General features: G+C 39.4%; 1 protein-coding gene across 1 annotated transcript in view; it reads right to left on the bottom strand.

The window, feature by feature from the left end:
* CACNA1C (calcium channel, voltage-dependent, L type, alpha 1C subunit) overlaps positions 1-22,236 on the bottom strand; it is a 414,681-nt gene that overhangs the window by 197,083 nt on the left and 195,362 nt on the right. Inside the window, exon 3 of the mRNA XM_009995208.1 lies at positions 6,533-6,672. Coding sequence (XP_009993510.1) covers positions 6,533-6,672 — 140 coding nt within the window. The remainder of the gene's footprint in view (positions 1-6,532; positions 6,673-22,236) is intronic.

The raw sequence follows: 22,236 nt of genomic DNA, 5'->3' as shown, positions 1-22,236 counted from the left end.
CCATCCCCTGTCCTCCCTGTGCCGCTGGGGGGAAGGAGGGAGAGAAACTGGGAGCAAAGTGATTTGGGCCTGGGAAGAAGGGAGGCGTGGGATAACATATGCAAGCCCTGCTCTTTGTGTCTGTGACCTTTGGGTATTTGATAAGTGTGAAATTATTTTTTTTTTTTCCGCAAGTTGAGTCTGTTTTGCCTGGGACCTCAATCGGTGAAGAGCCCTCCTTGTCCTTTGTCTCAACCCATGAGTTTTGTCCTCCTCATCCCAGAGTGTGTGTGGGGAGCTGAGTGAGTGGCCATGTAGCTCTTTCTTTGTTGTCATGTTAGGCTCAAACCATGACGTCATCTCAAGCAGAGACTGAGCTGCCTGATTGCTTTAACAAGGAGCTCAAATCCCTGCAATCCATGGTTAAAATTTACTGATAGGGCCACAAGCATAGGGACCTTGCCCTGAATAGAAAAAGGAGGATTCATTTACTGAAGTACCTAAGCCACACACACTTCCCCAGCACAAAATCCATGCAAAAATGTGGATTATGGGAATGAAAAAAATGAAATTAGTTTCTTAAGCAGTTTGAAAAAAAAAAAATTCATATAAAGAGTCTTACAAAACTTGTCAGCTGTGACTGAGGAACTCCTAACTGGATCTATTCAAAGCCTCAAATTCAAGCACTGCAGAAAGATTTAACAACTAGGTAACAAGCGTGGGAAAAACTGTGCGGGGACGTTGGATGCTGAGTTTGTAGGTGTTGCAGACTGAGAAGCAGGATGCAGAGAAGACAAAAACAGAGCCTATGAGAAATACTGCGTTGACTACAGATATCACAGAGAGAGATAAACAAGGGCTGATGCAAAGTACATGAATTATTGGAATGTATGTATTTCTTGAGCTGTGTACACAAATTATACATTTGCAATTTTCTGCTGGTCTTCATAATAGAAACACCATAGGTCAAATTTGGTCTAATGTGTTTCCAAGTAAGCTAGTGATTAAGCTCTAGAAGGTGCTCTATTTCTTATTCAAACACTTCTGTCTTCCTCGTCAACAGAATTCCCATACTAGGCGATTAGCAGCATACCTGTACAACAATCCCAGTCTCCTGGGCTTTTTTCAGCTCTTGCAATTCTGAAAAATAGAAGTCTCAAGGAACTCTTTGAGTCAGCAATTGTGGAGAACTAAGGGTCCATTCTCCTGCTCCACGTTATCACTGGCCCCATGTTTTACCAAACAGCAGCTCTTGGCAGCTGGCACCAAGGGCGCTTCTCTTGCCACCATTGCAATGAGCAAACCATGGGCTGTTCTAGAATATTGCATCCTAAGAACAGCTACACATATCCTACATTAATTCAGAAGGAGCAGAAACACAACGAGTGGGACCACTCACTTTACTGGAGCTAGAATGTGCTTTTGCAGACTGATGCAGCTCCACTGCAGGCATGCTGGCCCTGTTTGTGTGCTCCAGTGTTAACAAGATAAACATGCTGTCTTGAGGTACCCACAGTCATCCTCCCACTGTACCTTAGGAATAATTTGCAGTAATTCCTGATGCTCCTCATTTAACACCCAACATTTAAACTTGAATTGCATTGCTTCTGCTAATCCCTGCTTTAACACATTTAGTCCATGCAATATCTACCCCTGTACTAATCCTGCTTTTTACTAATGCAATCCAACTTTATATTTCTCTCAATTATTTCACTCTCTCTTTGTATGCGGTCCTAGACTCTTCCCAGTCCAGCCTACTGAATCTCTACTATACTCTTCAGATTTACAGTAGACTTGTCAATCCTACCTCATTGTCCCTGTTGCCTCCTGTGTTAGGGCATGGACAGACATCTAGGACTCAGAAGCAACAACTACCACATGATTTTTGGCTGTAACTTATTATGATAAAAGAAATAAATAAATCCTGTTCAAACAGCATCAATGCTAAGACACAGAAGAAAAAAAAGGCTTCTGATAGCCCCTTTCCATTATCCTTTAAAAGAGAACAAACCCACAACTCATACAAAATTTGTAGTTTCTATGAGCTCTATAGACTCTTTATAATTTTTTGTCTAATTATTTTACCAATCCTAAAAGAGATGGATAGATGTTAAATAATATTAAACAGGAAGCCATAGTCCTTCTACATGATATTTACATGGGAAAAATCTGCTCTTTGATGAAAACCTCTGGGAAAAGCTTACAGTAGGTATGGTGGAGTAAGGTGTGGTTCTCTCCTCAGTAGGTGAGTTGACTGAAATGCATACTCCAAGCATGGTGTGAGAGAGCACTGTGCTGACAGAGAAACTTTCTGGACACTTTAAATCTCACAATCTTTTAAAAAAAAGAATACAGAAATCAATCCTATTTGCTTCCAGCTAACTACTTTCTGCCAGCCTAAATTCCTGCTCCTTTTTTATTTCAGTATTATACTTTCCACTGATGTAGCACAATTAACATCATCTTGATTTTTGAATTTCACTTTTGACGCAACTACAGCTAAACTAAATTAATTAGACACAGAGGAACTATAAAGCAGAAAAAAAATATCTAGCACACACATACCTGTATGAACCCAGTCCACTTTAAAAAATATATTTACTTGTGAGGTATGAAGCTAGCCTGACAGTTTTTCTTTCTTCTATTTTTCTGTTTCTCTTTTGACATCTGAAATATCAAAAAGTTTTTCACTTTGCTAGATAACCCCAACAGCATCCTAAGGCTGTAACCTGCTCTACAGCTCTTCATCTCTCCCTCTATGGGGAGGGCACACTGATTTTTATAGCATTAAAAAAGAACTTGTCAAGGGCCTCCTGAATATAAAGAGAAAACAGAGGGCTTTGTATCTCTAAGGCAAAAAATCAACTTAAAAACACAGCTGAAAGATACTCATAAAGAAATAGTAAAGTACAATGATCTTTTTCATCTCATTTTACAGTTAATCTGTGATTTGTGAGTGTGAAAGTGTTTGGGTCTGCCCTTTAGAAACTCCCCTCAGGTCTTCAGAAAGATGCATACTTTGACCACATTTCCTAGTCTTCTCTGCATTTCAGTTCCTTTCCAAATACCTTCACTGCAAGTAAGACTGCCTTTCAAATTACACCACCTTTTTTTTTCCTGGCACAAGTTATGGGTCCTTGGAGAATGACTGTGCTTGGCAGACACAGCATTGCCAGGAAAGGCAGATATTCTTCTAGCACAACATTGTCAAGTTAGTCTTCTCTCAAGAAAAATTTCCTTCAATAGCCTAATATTAAAGGATATCACTCGTATCTGAAAGCTTTAACTTTTTCTAAAAGAGAAACGGTAAAACTGAAAGAAGCAGGAAACAATCTGCCTAATTGCTAGTGTTTGTGGGTTGTGCCTCACTAGGCAGCTTGGGAGTGTGATCTTTACTCTTAACTAATACAGTTCTTATCCAAAGAGCCTGATTGATACCCACATACAGACATTTTTCTTCAAAGCAGCATTTAATGGTGGCTGCTATAGCAGGGTCATAGGCTATTTAAAGATAAGCTAGAATCAAGCTTTAAAAGACTTAGCTGATGAATAAGCAGATCTCCCACAGTGCAAAAGTGATAAGTTGTTACAAGCTTACAGATCTGAAGAACATCCTTTCTCCAGAAAATCTAGCAATTCTGTTCAGTGTTTCCCTCTGCTGCTGCTGCTGCATATTCTTGTGGCCTTGTTAGAACCACTGACTCTAAGATCCTTCTGGATATCAGGGAATCAGCCTATCTTCAGAAGGCAGAGGAAAGCATACAAGCACTTAAAAAAATAAAAATAAATAAATAAATAAATCTGAGATTTCCCTCTTATTCATGCTTGTTCCTACATGTTTATTTACCTCTTTTTCTGTCAGTTTCTATATTTCAACATAAAGAAAGCCAGTTGTGCTGCATTATCTCTTCAAGACATATTGGTAAGCAGTGAATACTAGGTAGATTTAGAAACAAACAAAGGATATAAAACTTGTCTTTTTTTCCCCTCTCCTTTATCTTGCAACAATACTTGAAGAAACACTTCCTACCTGGTCTATTTTTTTGTAGGTAGGACAGTCATCATTGAAAATGAAGATGATTCCTAAGGCAGAACAAGCATGAATGGCAACTAACACAGTTGTTTTGGGACTTGGTGCTTCCAATATGAGTCTCACACCATCCTTTGCCCCATATACCAAACAAAACCCTCTTCCCAATTCTTCACCTGTATCCAACTTGCTCAACTTTCTCCAGCAGCTCCATCAATAGGCAGAAAAAGGCACTACAAGGAAATGTGACCAGCACTTGCTTTCTTCCTCCTCTCTCTTTCTCTTTAAAATTAATTTTAAACCTTTTCCATGGGACTTCCTCCCTTACAAAAATATTCAAATACTCTCAAATTTAAGCATAACATCATTGAGGGTTTTCAGACAACCCCTAGGAAAAGAAGACAGGGCAGAATGGGAACAGATGGTATCACAAAGTAGATTTTGTAGAGGGGCTGTGGAGAGAAAACGCAGTGCACCAGCTTAGGCTGTGGTACTGCACAAGTGAGTTTAAACAGATAAACATCAAAGGAACCCATCTGGCCTTGAAGTGGAATCTGTTGCTTGAGATCGTTACTATTTAACAGAAACCTTGGGGTCTTGGCTATGTTTATTATACTCCTGTAATCCCTCCCCAGTTACATTTTTTGTTCCCCATCTAATGACTGAGAGCTGCTGGAGGCAAGAACAGATAGAAGAGCCAAAAGTTGCAGCTTCTGCCTATGGCAAGGGAATTAATTTCAATCTGAATATCATCTTGCCCTAGTAGGAAAATGTAAAAGCACTGTACTTATACTAGATATAACACTGTTCTTTGATTTTTGGAGTGCTGCTTTTTCTCATTCCAATGGAAGAAGAAGAGGTAATGTGTCCTCTCTTTAAAAAGTCTTTTTTTTTTTTTTTTCATAAAAATGAAGAGGGAATAATCACACTCACAGGACTTTTGTTCTCCAATCTTTCTTAGACTTAAGCAGCAACTTCAAAGCAGGTCAAATATCTGAGGGCATTCAAAGGCAGAACTAGTTATGGAATTGGACACCAACGCCAAGAAGGGGTCGGGGGTTTGCCAATTTCTAATTGGTAATTTGTTGTGGGCATCCCTGCCCTCTGGCTGTGGGCAGGAATGACACAGAAAGACAACTGGGCACTGCTGTAAGGAGATGCGTGATGCCCACATGGAGGCAGAGAGGTTCTGGGACTCAGAATAGGTTCCAGCCTGTCATCCACCCCCTCTACTGGGAATTCTCCTTCCACCCACTTTTCTCCATGATTATGGAAAGTGGGAGGGATTAGGTAGCACAGCAGAACGCTGATGTAATTTTTTAGGGCCACCACAAAAACAGGCAAGAAGCTAGATGGATTTTGTTTTGGGGTGGAAATAATGAGGGAGTTGATAAGTGAGTGTGTCCCTTTTGATGATTTCCTGAGGAGCTGATGCAGGGTTTCCCTGCTAAAGAGTTGAAAAGACTGCAAGTTTTTGTGAGCAATGAAACTCTTTAACAATGGAGTGGTGGAAGGACAAGACAAATTACTCAGGTGAAGAAACACTTCTCTTTGTCTTCAGGGACACTTTATCCTTCACTTCTTCCCTTCAACAGCCACAATGCAAACCCCTGCATATCTCTTACCCTCAGGTAGAAAAAGCAGAAGGTATTTGTTTTACTTTTATTTTAATAAATTAAATGCCAAGCTTGAAAAATACAGAGAGGAATAACAAGATTAGAAAGGTTGCAACTCAAAGTGGTGATTTGATCTTCAATAGTAAAATTAGTCTTTAAACAGGTTAAAACATTAAAAGGGTCAAAATAAAAAATGTTGAAGCCACTAGAGAAGGGTGCAATTCAACTGAAGAACTTACTTTTCTTTGTTATGAAAACCTGGGATTTAAAATCTTCATCCATCTTTGAGAATGAGAAAAATCAGTAATAGTCCACAAGATAGCAGAATTTGTCATCCAACTCTACCTTTAAATAAAGGATCTCACCTAGATATTATTATTTCAATATTTATACAGATTTTCAAAGGTACTTTCTTCCAGCTAAGCATATACAGGCATGTGACTTTGTCCAATACTTTTGCACTGCTTCCTTTTTTATCATTGTTCTCAAAGTGCAGCTTAATTTCCATGTCTTACAAACCATTAAAAGTCTCAAAAAATACTAAGTAGCACGGGATATCAGACAGAAAATGTGGATCAACTGACTGACACTTCTCAGTATTTACCTTAAGGTAAATCACTGCTACACACTGAATAAATCAAGCATGAATCAGGTTATACCCACAGAAAACCAGTGAGTCAGCTCTATTTTTAGATTACACAGTAATACTTGGTAAATGAACACATGGAGTCTATAAGGGGGCTAACACAAGAGGGACAAATGGTAGTGGTAGGAGCAACATAATGGACAGCAACCTCTAACATCAACCGTAAGTAAGGTACCAAGCATTCACCCACCCTCATGCTCCCAGAGTTTCCCAGAGTCCCTGTGTGTGCCGTTTGTTCAGAGACAAAATGTTGGTACTCACCCTACTACCACAATTATAAAATCTAGTAAATTCCAGCCATTGCGGAGGTAAGCGTTGGGGTGAAAGAGAAGTCCGTATGCTATTACTTTTAAAAATGCTTCCACTGTAAAAATTATGAGAAAGAGATATTCCACTCGTTCCTGGGGAAGAGAACAAGAGAGACAATGGTTAGCATGAGTGACAAACCACAGATAAGGACATTTTCTTCTGTCACAGTCTACCCATGCAGCCTCCAACTCACTGGCTTGCCACTTAGGTACATCTAACATGTATGGCTTTTCTCCCCTTGCCTGCATCATCTGAAGCCAAGTCTGACAAGACAGGGGCAGTACATTTTGATTAGGTTATGAAATTTGCTGCCTTTGCCTTGGCAGGGACTGACCACTGCACAGGCCTGTGTGAAGGAGTGAGGGAGAAGGTCAACAGGCACGTTCTAGCACTTAGAACTCTACAAAACATCTTGCCAAGTATTGTCGGACATCAGAATGAACCATGTCTGATCCTTTTCTGTTGCTGAGGAAAAGGTAGGCTGAATATTGGTGACAAATAATTTACAGATCACACTGACTAATGCTAGAGGCTTTTAGTCATTCCATCAGAAATGTACATGTCCCCATGAAATGCAGGCAGCAATTTAGCATATCCAAACAAAGCCACTTCCAGTGACAGTACAGTTTGATTCAGGACAAGCAGGCAGGCTTTTCGAGTCAGTAGACAGGCTCACTGTCTCTCATGTCTGGGGTTTTAGCCCTAGTGTGAAATAACAATAGTAGTGTTGCAGAAAAAATTCCCTGAGAAGGAGGGAAAATGCAGTATTAGGTAATCACTGCAGAAGTGCTGTGTGGCAAACCGAGCTGGAAAATAAGTACGTGAAAACTAGATGACAGCAAAGAGAGACTAGTTGCCCACAAGGTTAAACTACAAGTGTATTACTAGGTAACAGTAATACAGGAGGTTAAACTACAAGTGTATTACTAGGTAACATTAAAGAAATAAAAATTTGAGATAGATACAAATTAAAACATCCTGGACATTCCTAGTAAAACCTTATAGGGTACTGAGCAAGGCAATCAGACAGTTCAGTACTTTATTTTCCTTTTCAGCTCCAAACTGTAATTGTTCTGTTCCTCTGTCCAGCTGATTGCATGTATGGCACTTTCATGTGATAAAAAGTGTGCAGGATTACAAAAAAAATAATTTCATCATTTAACTGAGCTGCCCATTTGAAACTCTTCCACTCAGCTTGAGGTAATTAACAACTCGCTAGGAACTCGTTGATCAAAAAAGGCAATTTCTAGTTTGTCTGCATGTTTACATTAAGATTTTATTTTACATGACAGAGAAATTCCATCTGACAGTAAAAAGCACATGTTTATGCTTTAGAATATTACAGTTTTCACTCAGACAATGCTTTGACAATGCCTGCAGTATTACTGCCCAGTGCTTAGTACAGGCAATGCCTAAAAAAAGAAGTATTATTCTGTAGTTATCTCATCCACTTATAAAACTTCTGAACATGTCCACTGCACAGAATTTGCCAAATACAGGTCAGCATGCTAAGGATTTCCCTCCCCTTCAATTCAGAGAAGAAAACAACATCATACAATATTAGTGATTGTTATGTCTCCAGCTCTACGAGTAGTAAGTGCATTATTTTATTCAGCATGGGTATTGGCACACAAGTGTTAGCCACCAGGAGTCCAGCCTTGGGCTTGGCCACAGAAAAGAGCTGTCATGAGACTTCTTAAAAGAAAACAAACACCACACAACAAAGTAATTGTGCTATGGGAAGTCTTTACATACTGGCTTTCTGATTGCCCTGCACCTTTGTGCTGCCACGTCTCGTATCAGCAGGGTGTGAGGCCAAACACCAGCCTGCACCAGAGGCAGACAGCCCCCCCGTAGCTCTGCCTGGGAGGTGATGCCCTGCCTCTGAAAAGACAAGGTAAAGACTGTGTGGAGGCTGGAGGAAGATGGAAATGGCCTCTGTCAGGGAAGAACATGCACTGAACTGAGGATGGGAGTAGGAAGTGTCATGCCTGGATGGATGTGGTCTCACTAGCGAAGAACAAACACCTTGTAGGACGGAACAAAGATTTATCTTGCTGCAACCCAATCCATTGATGGCTCTCACTCCCTTTTTGCACCCAATTTATTCCGCATCCCACTCTGCAAAGAGAGACATGAGCCTATGGAGAAAGGCTGTAGGCCCTAAAAACCAGACTCAAAAACCTCTCCTGGCAGTCACAGCCAAAACTTATACTGAGAGAACGTTCAGGAATCCTAAGTCTTGTTTAATAACTCCAGGTCCAATTTGTAGCAGACTGGCAGAGCAATTGAATAGCAAGACTTAAAGCTGCCCCTATCCCCAGTAATTTAATAGCGAATACTGTCCTTCATCTCTGGGTGCCCTGGGACAAATGCTGGTGCCAATTCTGTGTCTGGCTTTGTGCTTCTGTGGCCACAGTGCTGTGCAGGCCTGACCAGCCAGAAGAGCCTTTCCACTCCATGCATTTAATTGAAATACCTCTACTAATGCAGCCAAGAGTCCAAGAAAGAAGCAAATACTTGAGAAAATTCTGGAACAACATATATGTGTGTGTGTGTGTATTTAATACTGCACAGAGTACCTGCTATTTCAACAGCTAACAGGTTCCATTTGGTTTGGTTTAGGAGCCTCATACCTTTTTGCCTACAGACTCCCTGCTTTGTTATTGTAACAATGCTGTCTGTTGAACCATGTTATTGAGGTAATAATATGCCAAAATATTACACACACCTGCATATACATAAACATATGCATATATATATACACAGCTACAAGGTGTATGAAGAAATTCTTTACAATGCACTGCTTAAGATGGAAAGATCCATAAAAAAATAAAATTCTATAAAAGCCTCTGAAATGGATATAAGATACAGAAGGTTGAGCAGAGCAGAGAGAATTTATGATCCTCTGCACTTAAAATAATGATTTCCAGATCTAAAGCTGAATAAAAAATACTGTCGAGATTAAACAGTGCAGATACTCCAAGACCATTTCAGGAAGTTACTCCTACTTAAGAGTCAAGAAGAATTTGAAAAGCCTACTAATGAATTTGTGTTCCCTCTTTTCCTCACACTATAAAACTCAAGAGCTTTTATGAAGACAGCATAGCTCCTTAATGATATAGCATAACTGGGCTCCCAGGAATCTCGGTTGCTGTCCCAGTTCTGATGCCACCTTGCCTGGTGAACTCACAGACATGACTCAACCACCCCCTGCCTCAGGTTAGAAGCAAGAGGAGGACCTGCTGCTCTCAGCTCTCACCTTTGCTAAATGGTCTTCTACACTTCTAGATGCTCATTTAGAGCTTTGCTTTTCACAGGTTAGGCAGTCCAGGACCCAGTGTTGCAAGATCTCAAGGGACATAGCACTGCAAAGTATCCATAACCCCCATTTCTCTGAGAAGCCAATTTTATGCCATTTTAAAAGAAGCCAAGAAACCAAGCTAGACAGATAATGATATTTATCTTCAAGAGAGCTCCCTGCTGATAGAGGAAGGTAGCTGCCCACTGCCTTCACGGGAAAGAAAGTAGACAGCAACAGCATTGCCCCTTGCAACACCAATCCAACCCACAGCATCAAAAACGAGGGAACTTATTTTGAAGCTGGAAGAAAGAGGGAACAGTATTTTTTCATTTGTGCCTTAGAAATGGGAACCATGCTGATGTGGCTGAGACATGTGAAGCATATCACAGGTTGCAGAATTAGAAAGCAGAAGCTTCCTGCTTGGGTAATAGTGATGAAAAGGTTTTTGAAAACCAGAGGAAAAAATCAATAATATATTAGTAGAAAAAGAGGAAGGACAAAAGTTTTAGAAAACTGGCCAGTGTCTTTAGCATACACAGATGTTCTGGGCCTGGCTCTACCACTCTTTTTTCTAGGTTTGTTTTGTTTTTTCCTAGACACAAGACCTGAGCATCAGCTACCCTGTGGTGAATTAGCCAGCACCAACGTTGCGAAGAAACAAATTGTATATCATCTATTCTTAAGAAACAAACAAACTTGCTGTTAATGATCTAAGATGTATTTCCAAAAGAGGATTCCTTTATTAAGTATGACACCTCCTCTAATCCCATGTGCCTTCTGAAGACACCATGGGTTTGGTTTTGTTTATAATTTTAAAACTGTATAAAAAGACATCCTGGATTCATAAAACAAATCTGAAAACAGGAAATCCAAGCAAATTACTGTAGTCATAAGGCTTTTCCCCTGTCAGGAGTGGACTGAGTAGATCAGTGCTGTTTCTGACAAATGGTCCTCAGTGATTCACTGCATTTTGATCCTAGCTCTCCAAACCCCATCTACCCAGCAGCACTACTAGGTTATAACATTTCATTCACGAGAGTAACTCAAGACTCAAATCACAACTGGGTCCTCACATCTCATACACCCCAGCTTCAAGAGTTTGCAATCTAAAATTCAGTCACTACAGGTTTTCTCAAACTTTGCTGTCTCCTTCTGCTTGTACACTGTTCAGCCTGTTGCAAACCATGTTTCAGAAACTAAATTTCCTACATTTGAAGTAGTGTACAGTAAGCCCCACACAGCTAGAACATTAATGAAACTGCCTGTTGGACTAAGTTATGTGAGTGTCTGCATTATTATGTTTAAGGAAGCACTAGGGAATAAGAGGATTCATTTCTTCAGTAACCCAAATACTCTGTAGTCCAAGGAAAACAGCAACATTTTAAGGGCCTCTGTCTTACAGGCTGTTTTGCCATCAATTGCATAAATAGGCTATGAAAGATTCAAGTCAAGAGTGGCAGCTTTCAGACCTTTTCCTAGCAGGGAAAACAATATTTTCTTATAGGCAGGAAGGAGACTAAACTGCAATGCTGGGAAAGATGGTCCAAAGACTTTATGAAAACCGGTTCCATGTTTTTGATTAGAAGTTATCATCCCATCTGAGATACTGATATCCTCACTGTGTGAATATGCTGACTTGTCAGTGTTAATAACTTTGACCTTTGGTAAGAGCCACATGTGTGCATTTAAGGGATCAATTCAATAAGCAGATGTTAAGAAAAGTTTGTTGACATTGAGTTACTTATGAATGTACTCAGTTATTCAAGGGATATTTTCAGCTTCATATGCATGAAAATAGTATGCAATGAACACTCCAATGAAACTTAAAGGAGAGAACATGTTTGAATTTTTTTCTCACTTTCTCCTTAGAATTACTGCCACTGCAGAAAAAACTGACCATATCCATTTGTTTGGTAAAGAGGAAGGAAGGATAAGATAGCAATACCGCTGAATACTCCATTTGCTTTTACTGCTGGTCCTAAAACAGTGTCTCCTCTTCTACCTGTTCCCCAAAAAGAACAGTCCCCAAAATTGAGCAAAAGAACACTATCAGATTTTACTTAACAAGGATAAAATAAGTTCAAAGAAGGAAGTGAGCAACTAGCATTCTAGTAAACATTACCCATTGAGTTGATAAACAGAAGTCGGAAGAGCTTCTGAAAAATTACACTTCCAAATATGCTCAGCTTTGCCTTCTATTCACTCCAACCAAAGGCAGTATCTATGTAACATCAGGCTTTACAATGAGCAGAGTTGAATTCACACCAAGCACTGCAGAAATAACAATTTTTAAACTAACACCTGTAAATGGGAGATACTCTCCTGTGCAGCTAATTTAAAGGTGTCCAATACTGGAAAAATAAACCAGACAAAGACAGAATTCTCACTAATCTGAAATGAGTAATTATAAAACGGGAATGCAGTGCAAGCCAACCTTTGGTACTTTATGCTAATTCATGACATGCCCAGGATTCATTTAAAGAACTTCCACTGAAATTAATAAAGGAGAGAACATGAATAGTTCTGAATTACTGCAGCCCTGATACACATGCCTCCTATACATGCCTGATATTCAAGGGTTCCTTGGTAAATCAACAAATACTTCATGCCTAACTCTCTTGCGGAATCTAGTCTAAGCTTCTTATTTTTCTCACAGCACTTTGGCAAGGATCAAGTTGAATTTATTTATGGGTTCAGTGGAATTAAATTCTGTGTCAGAGTCCAACTGTAATACAAAGCCAAGGCACAAAGGGGTCAATCCCCTGTGCTGCATACCTTGTATGAACACACTTTACCTTTTAGTAAGCCATATGTTCCTTATTCAGTCAACCCAAAATACAGATGGTGAATGCCATTACTGTTCTGATTTACCATCATTTCACCCTTTGGGAATCCTATGTTTCAAGAAGGGATTGACATGACAATATCGTTTGGACCACAATATTAGTATTATTTTGAAACTTTTATAATAGAGAAGATACTGAATTTGACTTAATTTTGAAGAGAGTCCTATTCTGAGTCAGAATTTGGACTAGAAAACCCACAGAAGTCCCTTTCAACTCTATATGCATATTTTATCATTCTCAGTAAACCTCTTGTCCTAAGAATAATCTAACAAACTCTCTATTCGCTTTCCAGTGCACATCAATATTTCCCACTAGGATACCTCATTCTCCACAGAAGAGATTGTCAAACATGTGCTTTTTTGGATTAATATAAAAGATTATGTATCCATTTGGACGTAAAATTTGGACTCTGGTGCCGATTAGATAATGTCTAACCTGTATAAGATCTTTCTTTACAGTCTCTGGCTAGCAGCAACAGAAATGTTTTGGGTGTTGTTGGTCAGATTACTTTTTTGTTTTTTCTGAAATAAAATAATAGGAACCTGTCTATAAATGAATTAAATCCAGATAATATGTTCTTCATTGGCTCAGTTTTTCTTTAGTGTGACCAAGAACTGAAGCCATCCAAACAAGGCATTTACAAACATTCCAACCTGAACAGCTCTGAAGAGGCAAAGAATGCCATATCCTAGTTTCTTTTGGTTTTGTCCACTCCTCCTGATTAAATTGAAATGAACTGTCACTTCGTATTCTGATCAGACCAGTAAGAGATTAATTACCCTTCTAGGAGGGAGCAACATTAGAGAAGGCAGCATAAGGTTTATGACTGTGAGAGCCTCATTTCAGATCTCTGGATACAAATTAAAAGCTGGCTAGGTATTGTGTTGTTACCATGCCTAGGAGTTAAATTCACCTCTAGAAGAAAGCTTTCACTATTTTTCTTTATGCAGTTTCAGAGGCAGTGAGGCAGTTCAGTGTCTTCTTTCAAGGTTAACAGAGCCATTTGAAAACCCACCATCAATTGTCCATCTACCAACCGCTGATTAAGGACAGGGTACCAGAAGCAGCCATTTAAATCAGAACAGCACCAGTATGACAGCTACATCTAATAGCTCCTCGCAAGGCATGTAGTGTCTCATATAGCTCCCAAAATGACTAAAATGTTAGAAATTGACTACTCGCTATGGCCAAATGTTTGAACTCAATCATTTACGCAATGAGAAAAACATGTCTATCAGCCATAAAACATTTCAGTGCTCCATTTCATTAATATTTTTTACTTATTAATATTAAAAAATAAATGTAGCATAACCTAGCCTTAGTGTTAAATACTGAGCATATTATTGCTAGTCAGAACAGTAAATATCTATTCCACTTCAGCAGCGATTCTAAAAAAACTATCTACTTAAATATTTAATTATTAAGATAATTTCTAAAGTGTCATCTTTACAGCAGGACACAAAAGCACACTTGCTTTTGGAAACAAGCTACAATGACCTCAGCAATAACTATTCTAATTACTTTATTGTTTTGCACCATTTCTGGGCTGGTTTCTAAAGTCACAGGTTTGGAGTTCTCATTATATCGTTTTAATTTGATCATTATTACACAATCAGTGCTTTCAGTGCATTATTTTTCAATGAATCCCTAAACATCTTAGTGGTGGGAAAAAAAACTTAGCAAAGGTGAAACCCAACCATTTGACTGCTGAAAAGAAGTAACTCTGCCTCCATGAGATTAATTACTTTCAAGACAATTACCTGATTTCAGGAGCTGACAATTTTTTAAGTGCTCAGAATTAAAAGTAACCCAACTGCCTTGTAAGCTGAGATGTTCTCATACAGACAGTCACACTGAGGAACATTCATGTTCGTGTTCATCAAAGAGATCACAAAAAATTTGTCCCCAAAATGAAGGACTGAATTTCCACCATAGCTCAACATATGGATGGTGTGTTCCTTTGGAAATATGCCCATAATGAGACTTCTTGTCTGCCAGGGGTTTTTACAATCCCCTTGTGGATAATGAGTCTGGAGGAGCTGCATTCCATAACCTTAATTTAATGAAGCACCTTTTCTCTCAGAAAATATTTTTTAAAAAATTATCTGATCCTACAAGATTTTAAGTAATTCTAGTATATGCCAGGTTATACTAAAATACAGTCTGTATCAGGGAGACCTTTGCTACTAACATACTACCATGGAAAGTATTATCCTCCTATCAGGTGAGTCAGTAATTGTCTACAGGCTGAATTCCCCTTTTCTCTTCATTCTCTTTATAATTTCACAGGTAACATGAAAGAATTAGAAACCTTCCCTGAATTGTCATGCAGTGGGAACCCCAATTTGAAGGGGGCACCACCACGTACTGAGCTGACAGCATGACTAGCATTGTGTTTCTCGTGCAAGCCCTTGACATAGGGCATGTTTTTAGAAGAGGACTGGGCTAGCAAGGGAAAGATGAGAACAGCCAAATAAAGTATTTGGGCAGCAAGCATGGGACCAGATATCAGCAAACATGCGCTCCTCAAGAAACCATAGCCACATCCAGCACAATTTAGACCCTTTGTGAAATACTCTCAACTACTGAGCTAAGAACTACAGCACCACAAGAAACCCCCTGCAGAAATATGGCCTTGAGTCTTTGTTTAAATAAACCACTGAGCACAGACTTTTCTTTGACTGACCACCCAGAAGAGTTCATCAAATCCCACTTTTAAAACATTTCTGTCAAATGCATTTTATTCCATTTTATGATGCTCTAATTTATGTTTTTAATCTACTACAATTCTTTTGTAATTGTTTGCGCAGTGCAGTGATGCCTGACAGGGAACACTTTATTAATAAATTGAATTTATGACTATTTATAACCTCTCTCTCTTGAAAATTCTAAGCAAATAAATTGGTCCAATGGTTCAATGTTTTAGGGTTAGGGTGCCTCCGTACACATTCATACAAACAAAACACACAATATGCAGTATTCATGAGAGAAAGAAAGAGAAAGAGAGAGAGAGATGGAGTGTGCACGTGTGTGTGACCTTTTCTTTCCATGGGTAACTTAAGGGCATATTTAACATTCTGTTCACACTGCTCATGGCAGACAGGAAAAACACAACTGAAGGGGATGAAAAATGAAATGTCCTTGCAGCTCCTCCATCTCTGCCTGTATCTTTCCTTTTGTGGGGCAAAGGTTTTCAGGTTTGGTATACTACCCCTGAGTAAATTTCTGTTTGTTTGTTTGTTTGCTGCTTGAATGGACAGGGCACATGAAATGAGGCAGCTGTAAGAACCTTTGACAACCAGCACATAAAACTCATTTTATTTCCTTAATGGAAGTCTAATTGGTAATTAAAAACATGACTGTGACCTGTGCAATACCCAGAGAATAGAAATGGATTTCATTTTAAACTGATAAAGCTTACAAGGCTGCCGCTCTGCACAGTAGTAAGATTTCTTCTGGGTAAGGAGAAGTGAAATGACTGCTTTAGTTTTTAGCAGGTTTTACTTGTTTTAGGCTAACCAGAAACCTCCAAACAACTTATATTCCTTGCCAATTTTTCAGTCCTTTAGCTGACTCCCACCAGCCACTCTGCTGACCCTCACTGTAGTGGCTGCTGATGTTGGAATACATCCAGGTACAAGAAGCTGAAAAATGGAACTTGGATTCTTGCTGTCCATCCATCCCACCCTGCATCCCCCCATCAGTCCAGGGCATGTATTTTCATTTCTTATAAGACAAGCATGTGTTTAATCCAGATATGTGGGTGGATTGCAAGGATAAAGAAGCAAACTAGTAAACTTGCCAAGCACCACCACTCTCCATCTAGTTACACTGGGGCTAGGTCTCATGTTGGTGTAACCTCAGCCTGCAGGACACTGGATCACCCTCACAAAGCCCGCAGCAGCACTTGGGTGGGTGCAAAGTAATGCAAGGCCGTGTCATAAAATATTTGGATTTGCTTCAAGCAAGCCAAACACACGGACCTGGGAATGTTTAAACATTTTTGTTCAATAAATAATGTTTAAACATAATGCTCTGTTATTTCTACACTGAAATGCTCTGAGAACTTTCCTTTAGGGACAGTAGAGAGGAGAGTATCATGTGGAATACTTCAACTTCTCATTCTAATATTCAACAAAACCAAGTTTTGAAATACTGGAATTTCCCAGAAAATGTCCAGATTTCGACCAGTCTGACTGACAAATCAGCAGGAGGAAAAATGGAAAGATGAGAAATAGCTCTGAAATGGGTTAACACATGAAGAAGAATCTCTAATGAAGTCCAGGCATTAACAAGGAATTAACATTGCACCCATGCCACAGTTTGCAAGTGAAAAGACCGTAAAGAGCTATAGTGAGCTGGTAATTTTCATGGCAGAGGAGACACAGCCAATGTACCTGTGTTTTCTCTTACCATGGTAAACCCTGAAGACAATATTTATTCTCATGTAGACATACTTAAAATAAAACCTAAGAAAAACAATAGACCCTGGGCAGTGAAAGGTCAGGAATATTATTCATACTCTATAAAGGTCTTTAATTAAACTCAGCTTGATTAGCTTCTGGCTAGTTTGCAAAACGGTCATACTCTTCCTACATTCCTGGCTTCAGGGTTGGCTTTATCTCCTGCAGGCCTTGCAGCCTGCAGGATCTCTGTCTAAATTAAAAATGAGGTTTCAGCTGGTTGTCATGGTTTGACTCAGGATCGGCACTGGCCTATCTGAAAAAATAAATAAGCTAAATCACACCCACAACCAGAATTCTCTTACATCAGTTACAGTCAAATCCTTATGACGCTCATTGCTCGGGAGGTCACTGCCAATGAAGTGATCTCTCAGAACACAACCAGATTTCCTCTACGTCAGCCAGACAACTGCTCAGGGCTGGCAAGAATTTTGCCAAATGGACTTGGATTTCCAAGATTTTGTGTTCACTTGATGAAAATAGGATGTTACCCACTTGGTGTTTTCACTTACACTGTTCCCAAGGCTCCCTCCCTCTTCAATCATCCTGAGGCTTTAAGCAAGCAGAATTCATACTTATCTGCCCCAAAATTACTATTAATGCTATATGCTGCTGTACTGGATGTCTTCCAAGTTTTTCATCCTGACTAGCTGTTCTGACTGATCAGTAATCCAGTAACCCCATCATTTTTGCCTTGCTGCTGGCCAAGTCCCAGCTGATGTCACAGGAAGAAGACAGCCTATGCCTGGTTTTGAATGTCAGTGGGGTATAAGTGTTTTCTTGTGCTCAGTGAATACACCTCACAGCCTCACAGACTGCACAGTGTCATCCCATGACATCTTCTGGCTTTTTACCCCTCCATTCCCCCACTCTGCTTTCTGTACATTTTAGGTCACGCATAGTAAAATGGGGCTCATTGCTGCCAATGCAGAAGTGGCAGGAGCTGGATGAAATCCTGGACACCATTTTAAGACAAATAATCTCTGAACATATTGTTATCTCTCAGTCAAACATGGAATGATTACTGCGTTTAACTGAAGACTACCACATTAAATTCAGAAACATCAACAAACTGCATATTTACTATTGCAAAAAGTAATCCCTTAAATGAAGAGCACTGCAGAAATAGCATTTAAAATACATTGTATCATTAGCTAAGACTCACTAAAAAAAAAGAAAAAAGTGTAAAACATGCATTTTGCTAACACTTAAAATCTCTCATGGAACAGTTTTTAAATTAAGTCCTTATTTGGATATAATTTCCACAAGCTTCTGGAACTCTTCACGATCAAGAACTGAGTAAAAACTGAGTAAGCACAGTAATATTTGGCCCAGTAATACCAGAAGTAGTCTCCTACTGTAACATTAAATCAAATTGCATAGACTTGGGGGATTTTATTTTTCCTTTTAATTGTCTACAAACTGTGCTAAGGCAGCATTGTGCTAATGTTTGAGCTCAATGGTGGAACTGATTAAAAACTCTAATTAAATGGAATAAACTGCTATTATTTGCAGAACAGTAAAAAGGGTGTTAAAAAGGAACAAATGTAGAAGTGGTGCAAAATAATTCCAATATTATTCTATCATTCAGTTTTGACTATCTTTGGTACCACTAGTAACACATAGATGGAAAGTTAACACGTTTCACAGGTAATAAGCATTGTTCAGTCCACAGTTTATTCTGAACCCTTGAAAGACTTTCCAAGAACAAACACAGTAACCTAAAACTTTTTTCATCAAACATTTTAAGGATGGAAAAGAACCTTGTGATTAAATTTTTGCAAACTCTTATGTTTTGCTGAAAACTTCTGATTTAGTTTATCAGATTAAAATGAAATTTTCCTTATTTTTTTTCTCATAACTACTCCCTCCTTAAAGGATCCATGAATACGTACAAAACCATTAGTAAGACAGCATCTCACAAGGACTCCAGGGTGATTCCACAAGCTACTTTACACAGCCTATCTTCAAGTCACGTCTGTCACTTGTGTGTCCTCTGTTTCACTCTCCCAGTGCTGCTTCACTCCGCTTTATTTCAAATTCATGCTCACAAGGACATGAAATACAGTAACGAAGGAGGACTATGAATCCACTGGCCTATGGCAAAGGCCATAAAATAAAATAATTAAGAGAAATTCTTTAATTTTCATTAGCTTCCTTTCTGCAGCCATTTCCTTCATGAAAAGTTCAATTACCAGGAACTGATGCCACTAGATTTACTGTACTATATTATGTTTAGTTGGGCTATTACACAGAAAAAAGGAAATTACAGTGAAATCTATTGTATAACGTGCCAGATGTGAAACTAGTAGGGCTAAATTGTTCCACAAGTCTTCTAGAGCTGACTGAAAGGATGAGATTAGCAGGGATAAATTAGTCTCACCACCTTAGTGCTTTAGATCTGCGGAAAAGACTCCGGGGTTTGTAGTCAATCACAGACTAAATATGACTCAATGTCATGCTATTGCAAAACAACAACAACAACAAAAAAGCAAACATGCTGGGATGTGTAAACAAACGTACAAACCACAACATGCAAGAAAGTCCTTCTGCTATACACAGCAGGGGTGAAAGTTCTGCTGAAATTCTGTGAATGAAGGAATAAATGGACAGACTGGAGAAGGACCAGAGGAGAGCAACAAGGATATTTTGAACCTTAGAAGAATGACCTGAGAGGGCAGATTGTCACGAGGCTGCTCAGTGTAACGAAAGGAAGACAAGGCTGCAGACTGCTGCAGAGAGGCGGTGAATAACCCAATTGCCTGCATCCACTTCTGATGTGGCAGGAAATAATGGCTTTACACTGGCACAAAGAAGGTTTAGGAAGGACTTTAAGGAAACCTTCTCTTAGGATGCCAGTACTGGGGACAGGGCTGTGCCAGAGTACACTGCCTCAAAAGTTACAGACTTTCAATCTCTAGAGGTGAAATCCTCCTGCAGGGCAGAAGTACTAAATGGCCTTCTAAGGTATCTTCTAGCCCTAGCTTTAGCATTTGTGAGGCTCTAATAGATGTTCATGGCCACAAGATCCTGCTGTATTTGTCTCATCAGGGAGGCAGCTATTTGTTTTGGACAGAAAGACACCAGGGGACAGTCCGTCTGTATTCATGAGAGAATAGCCTTTCAAAATGTCTTTGACAGGCAGCTAAATCAGATCTATGAAAGAAATCTGTTAGCTGTTTTGGATTTAAAGAAATGCCTCCATATGTCATCATTTAAAAAAGAAGCTCAATAGCTCTCTTGGGAAAAACAGAATTCAGGCTTGTCCCCAGGGCTCATCAGTTGAGAAATACCATTGAGATTGTACTGGAACGTAGTATTTTTTTGTTCCTATAGTGCAGTTTCAGGTTTTTCATAGGTTAGGTTGTAGGGGGGTTAAGTACAGGTATTTTCCTCTCTCTGAGAAGACACCCAAGCATTATTTTTCTGGCCTATTCTCATCTGGGCGGGTGATATTTATGGTGGAAGTTTCTCTTCCTAAGTGGATATGCTTCTGAAGGCCATTTGGGAACATGACCTTGTGAATGTTTAGTCTTCTTTTGATCTCTTTTGCTTTGGGTCTACAGAGCCCCTGTCACAGAAATCGATGAGCTTTGCTGAGCATATTTTTAATTAATCCTGGACTTAGAGAAATTTGGGGATTAGTGGACTGATGAACTCTTTATGTCTCGGGAGCAGTGCTGGAATTGCCTTGTTACAAGGAGCAGAGAAAGAGTCAACATTTGTTGAGAATTTGGCTCAGGCTACTGAATCTACTGATTTCCATAGATCAGACAAGTCTTCAAAGCAGCAATGCTACTAGCTTAAATAAGTACAGTCTCCTTCATCCAAGGGTTGCAACAGATTTTACAGACAGTAATGAATGAATGAAAATATAATTCACACCACATGGGCAAAAGAGAAACTGCCTCCATTTCACAACTGGGAAAATTGAGAAATACATAGGATAAAGGTATTTGAAGATCTGAGGTCTTCCAGTCTCTAAGTACCCATTTTAGGACAATGAGAGCCTGATAATTTTTTTTTCAGAGACACCAAGTGGTTTGTTGACTAATTGGAGCGATGATGCCTCTAGGGATAGGAGCTTGGCACACTGACTTGGCTGACTTAACCAGCTAATGAGCTAATAGCAATTTAGAGAAGATGAACCTCTGACAAGCATGAAAAGAACTTGTCAAAACGTTCAGAATTTTTTTATTAATTCCTGGAGGATGGAAACTGAGATATTGCTGTCTCTGTCCCTGCCCCTCTTTGTCCCACTTGATTGCTTCCACTCCATGTCTTGCCTCCTGTTTCTGCCATCTTTCTATGCTTTTGTCTCTTTTTTGTTGCTTTGTTTTGCATTCCTTTATAGAAGGATTTCCAGTGGTTCAACTGAAACTGCAGGTATCTGGGTTCCCATTTCCAAAACACAAGCTACTCAAAACTGAGGGACAAGTTTGGAAATTGTCATAAAGTGGTAACTGGGTAAGTCGAAAAGCAGGAGTGGGATGGTGGAATCCTGGAGTGATACAGTACTATTGCACACCACAGATAAGGTGCACATACCAGGCAAGGTTTGTGAGGTGCCAAAGAATGTTCATTATCTAAGAAGGGTGTTTTTTGGGTATCTTCCATAAACTATTCTGAAATATAGTGCTATAGCAACATACACGATTTGATGACATTTTCATTGTAACATCAAAACAATACCAAGATATCACAAATGCAGTGTCAATGGGGATCAGAAGCACCAAAATTCTCTCTGAACTGCAAAGTGGTGTCCGAACAAAACATTGTCAAAAACAGTCTAGCAGCCTTCTGCTGCCACACTGGTTAAAAGCAGGGAGAACGTGATCTAATATATAACAGCATATTGAATTTATTGTATTGGAGCTGGTGTGCAGTTTCATTTGCTAAAACCTCACTGCTTTTTATTCCACAATCTTCTGCTGACTGGGGTGCAGAAGGCTGCAGAGCACCATGCACAGTAGAGATAGGCTGCATTTATGCTCACCAGAGAGGAAGCAGTAATACTATTTGCACAATACATTTCTGCTGCTC

Source organism: Chaetura pelagica, unplaced genomic scaffold (genome assembly GCF_000747805.2).
Source record: "Chaetura pelagica isolate M959 unplaced genomic scaffold, ChaPel_1.0 scaffold343, whole genome shotgun sequence".
Classification (NCBI taxonomy): domain Eukaryota; kingdom Metazoa; phylum Chordata; class Aves; order Apodiformes; family Apodidae; genus Chaetura; species Chaetura pelagica.
The sequence above is the reverse complement of the archived record's forward strand: the minus strand, read 5'-3'. Positions and strand labels throughout refer to the sequence as shown.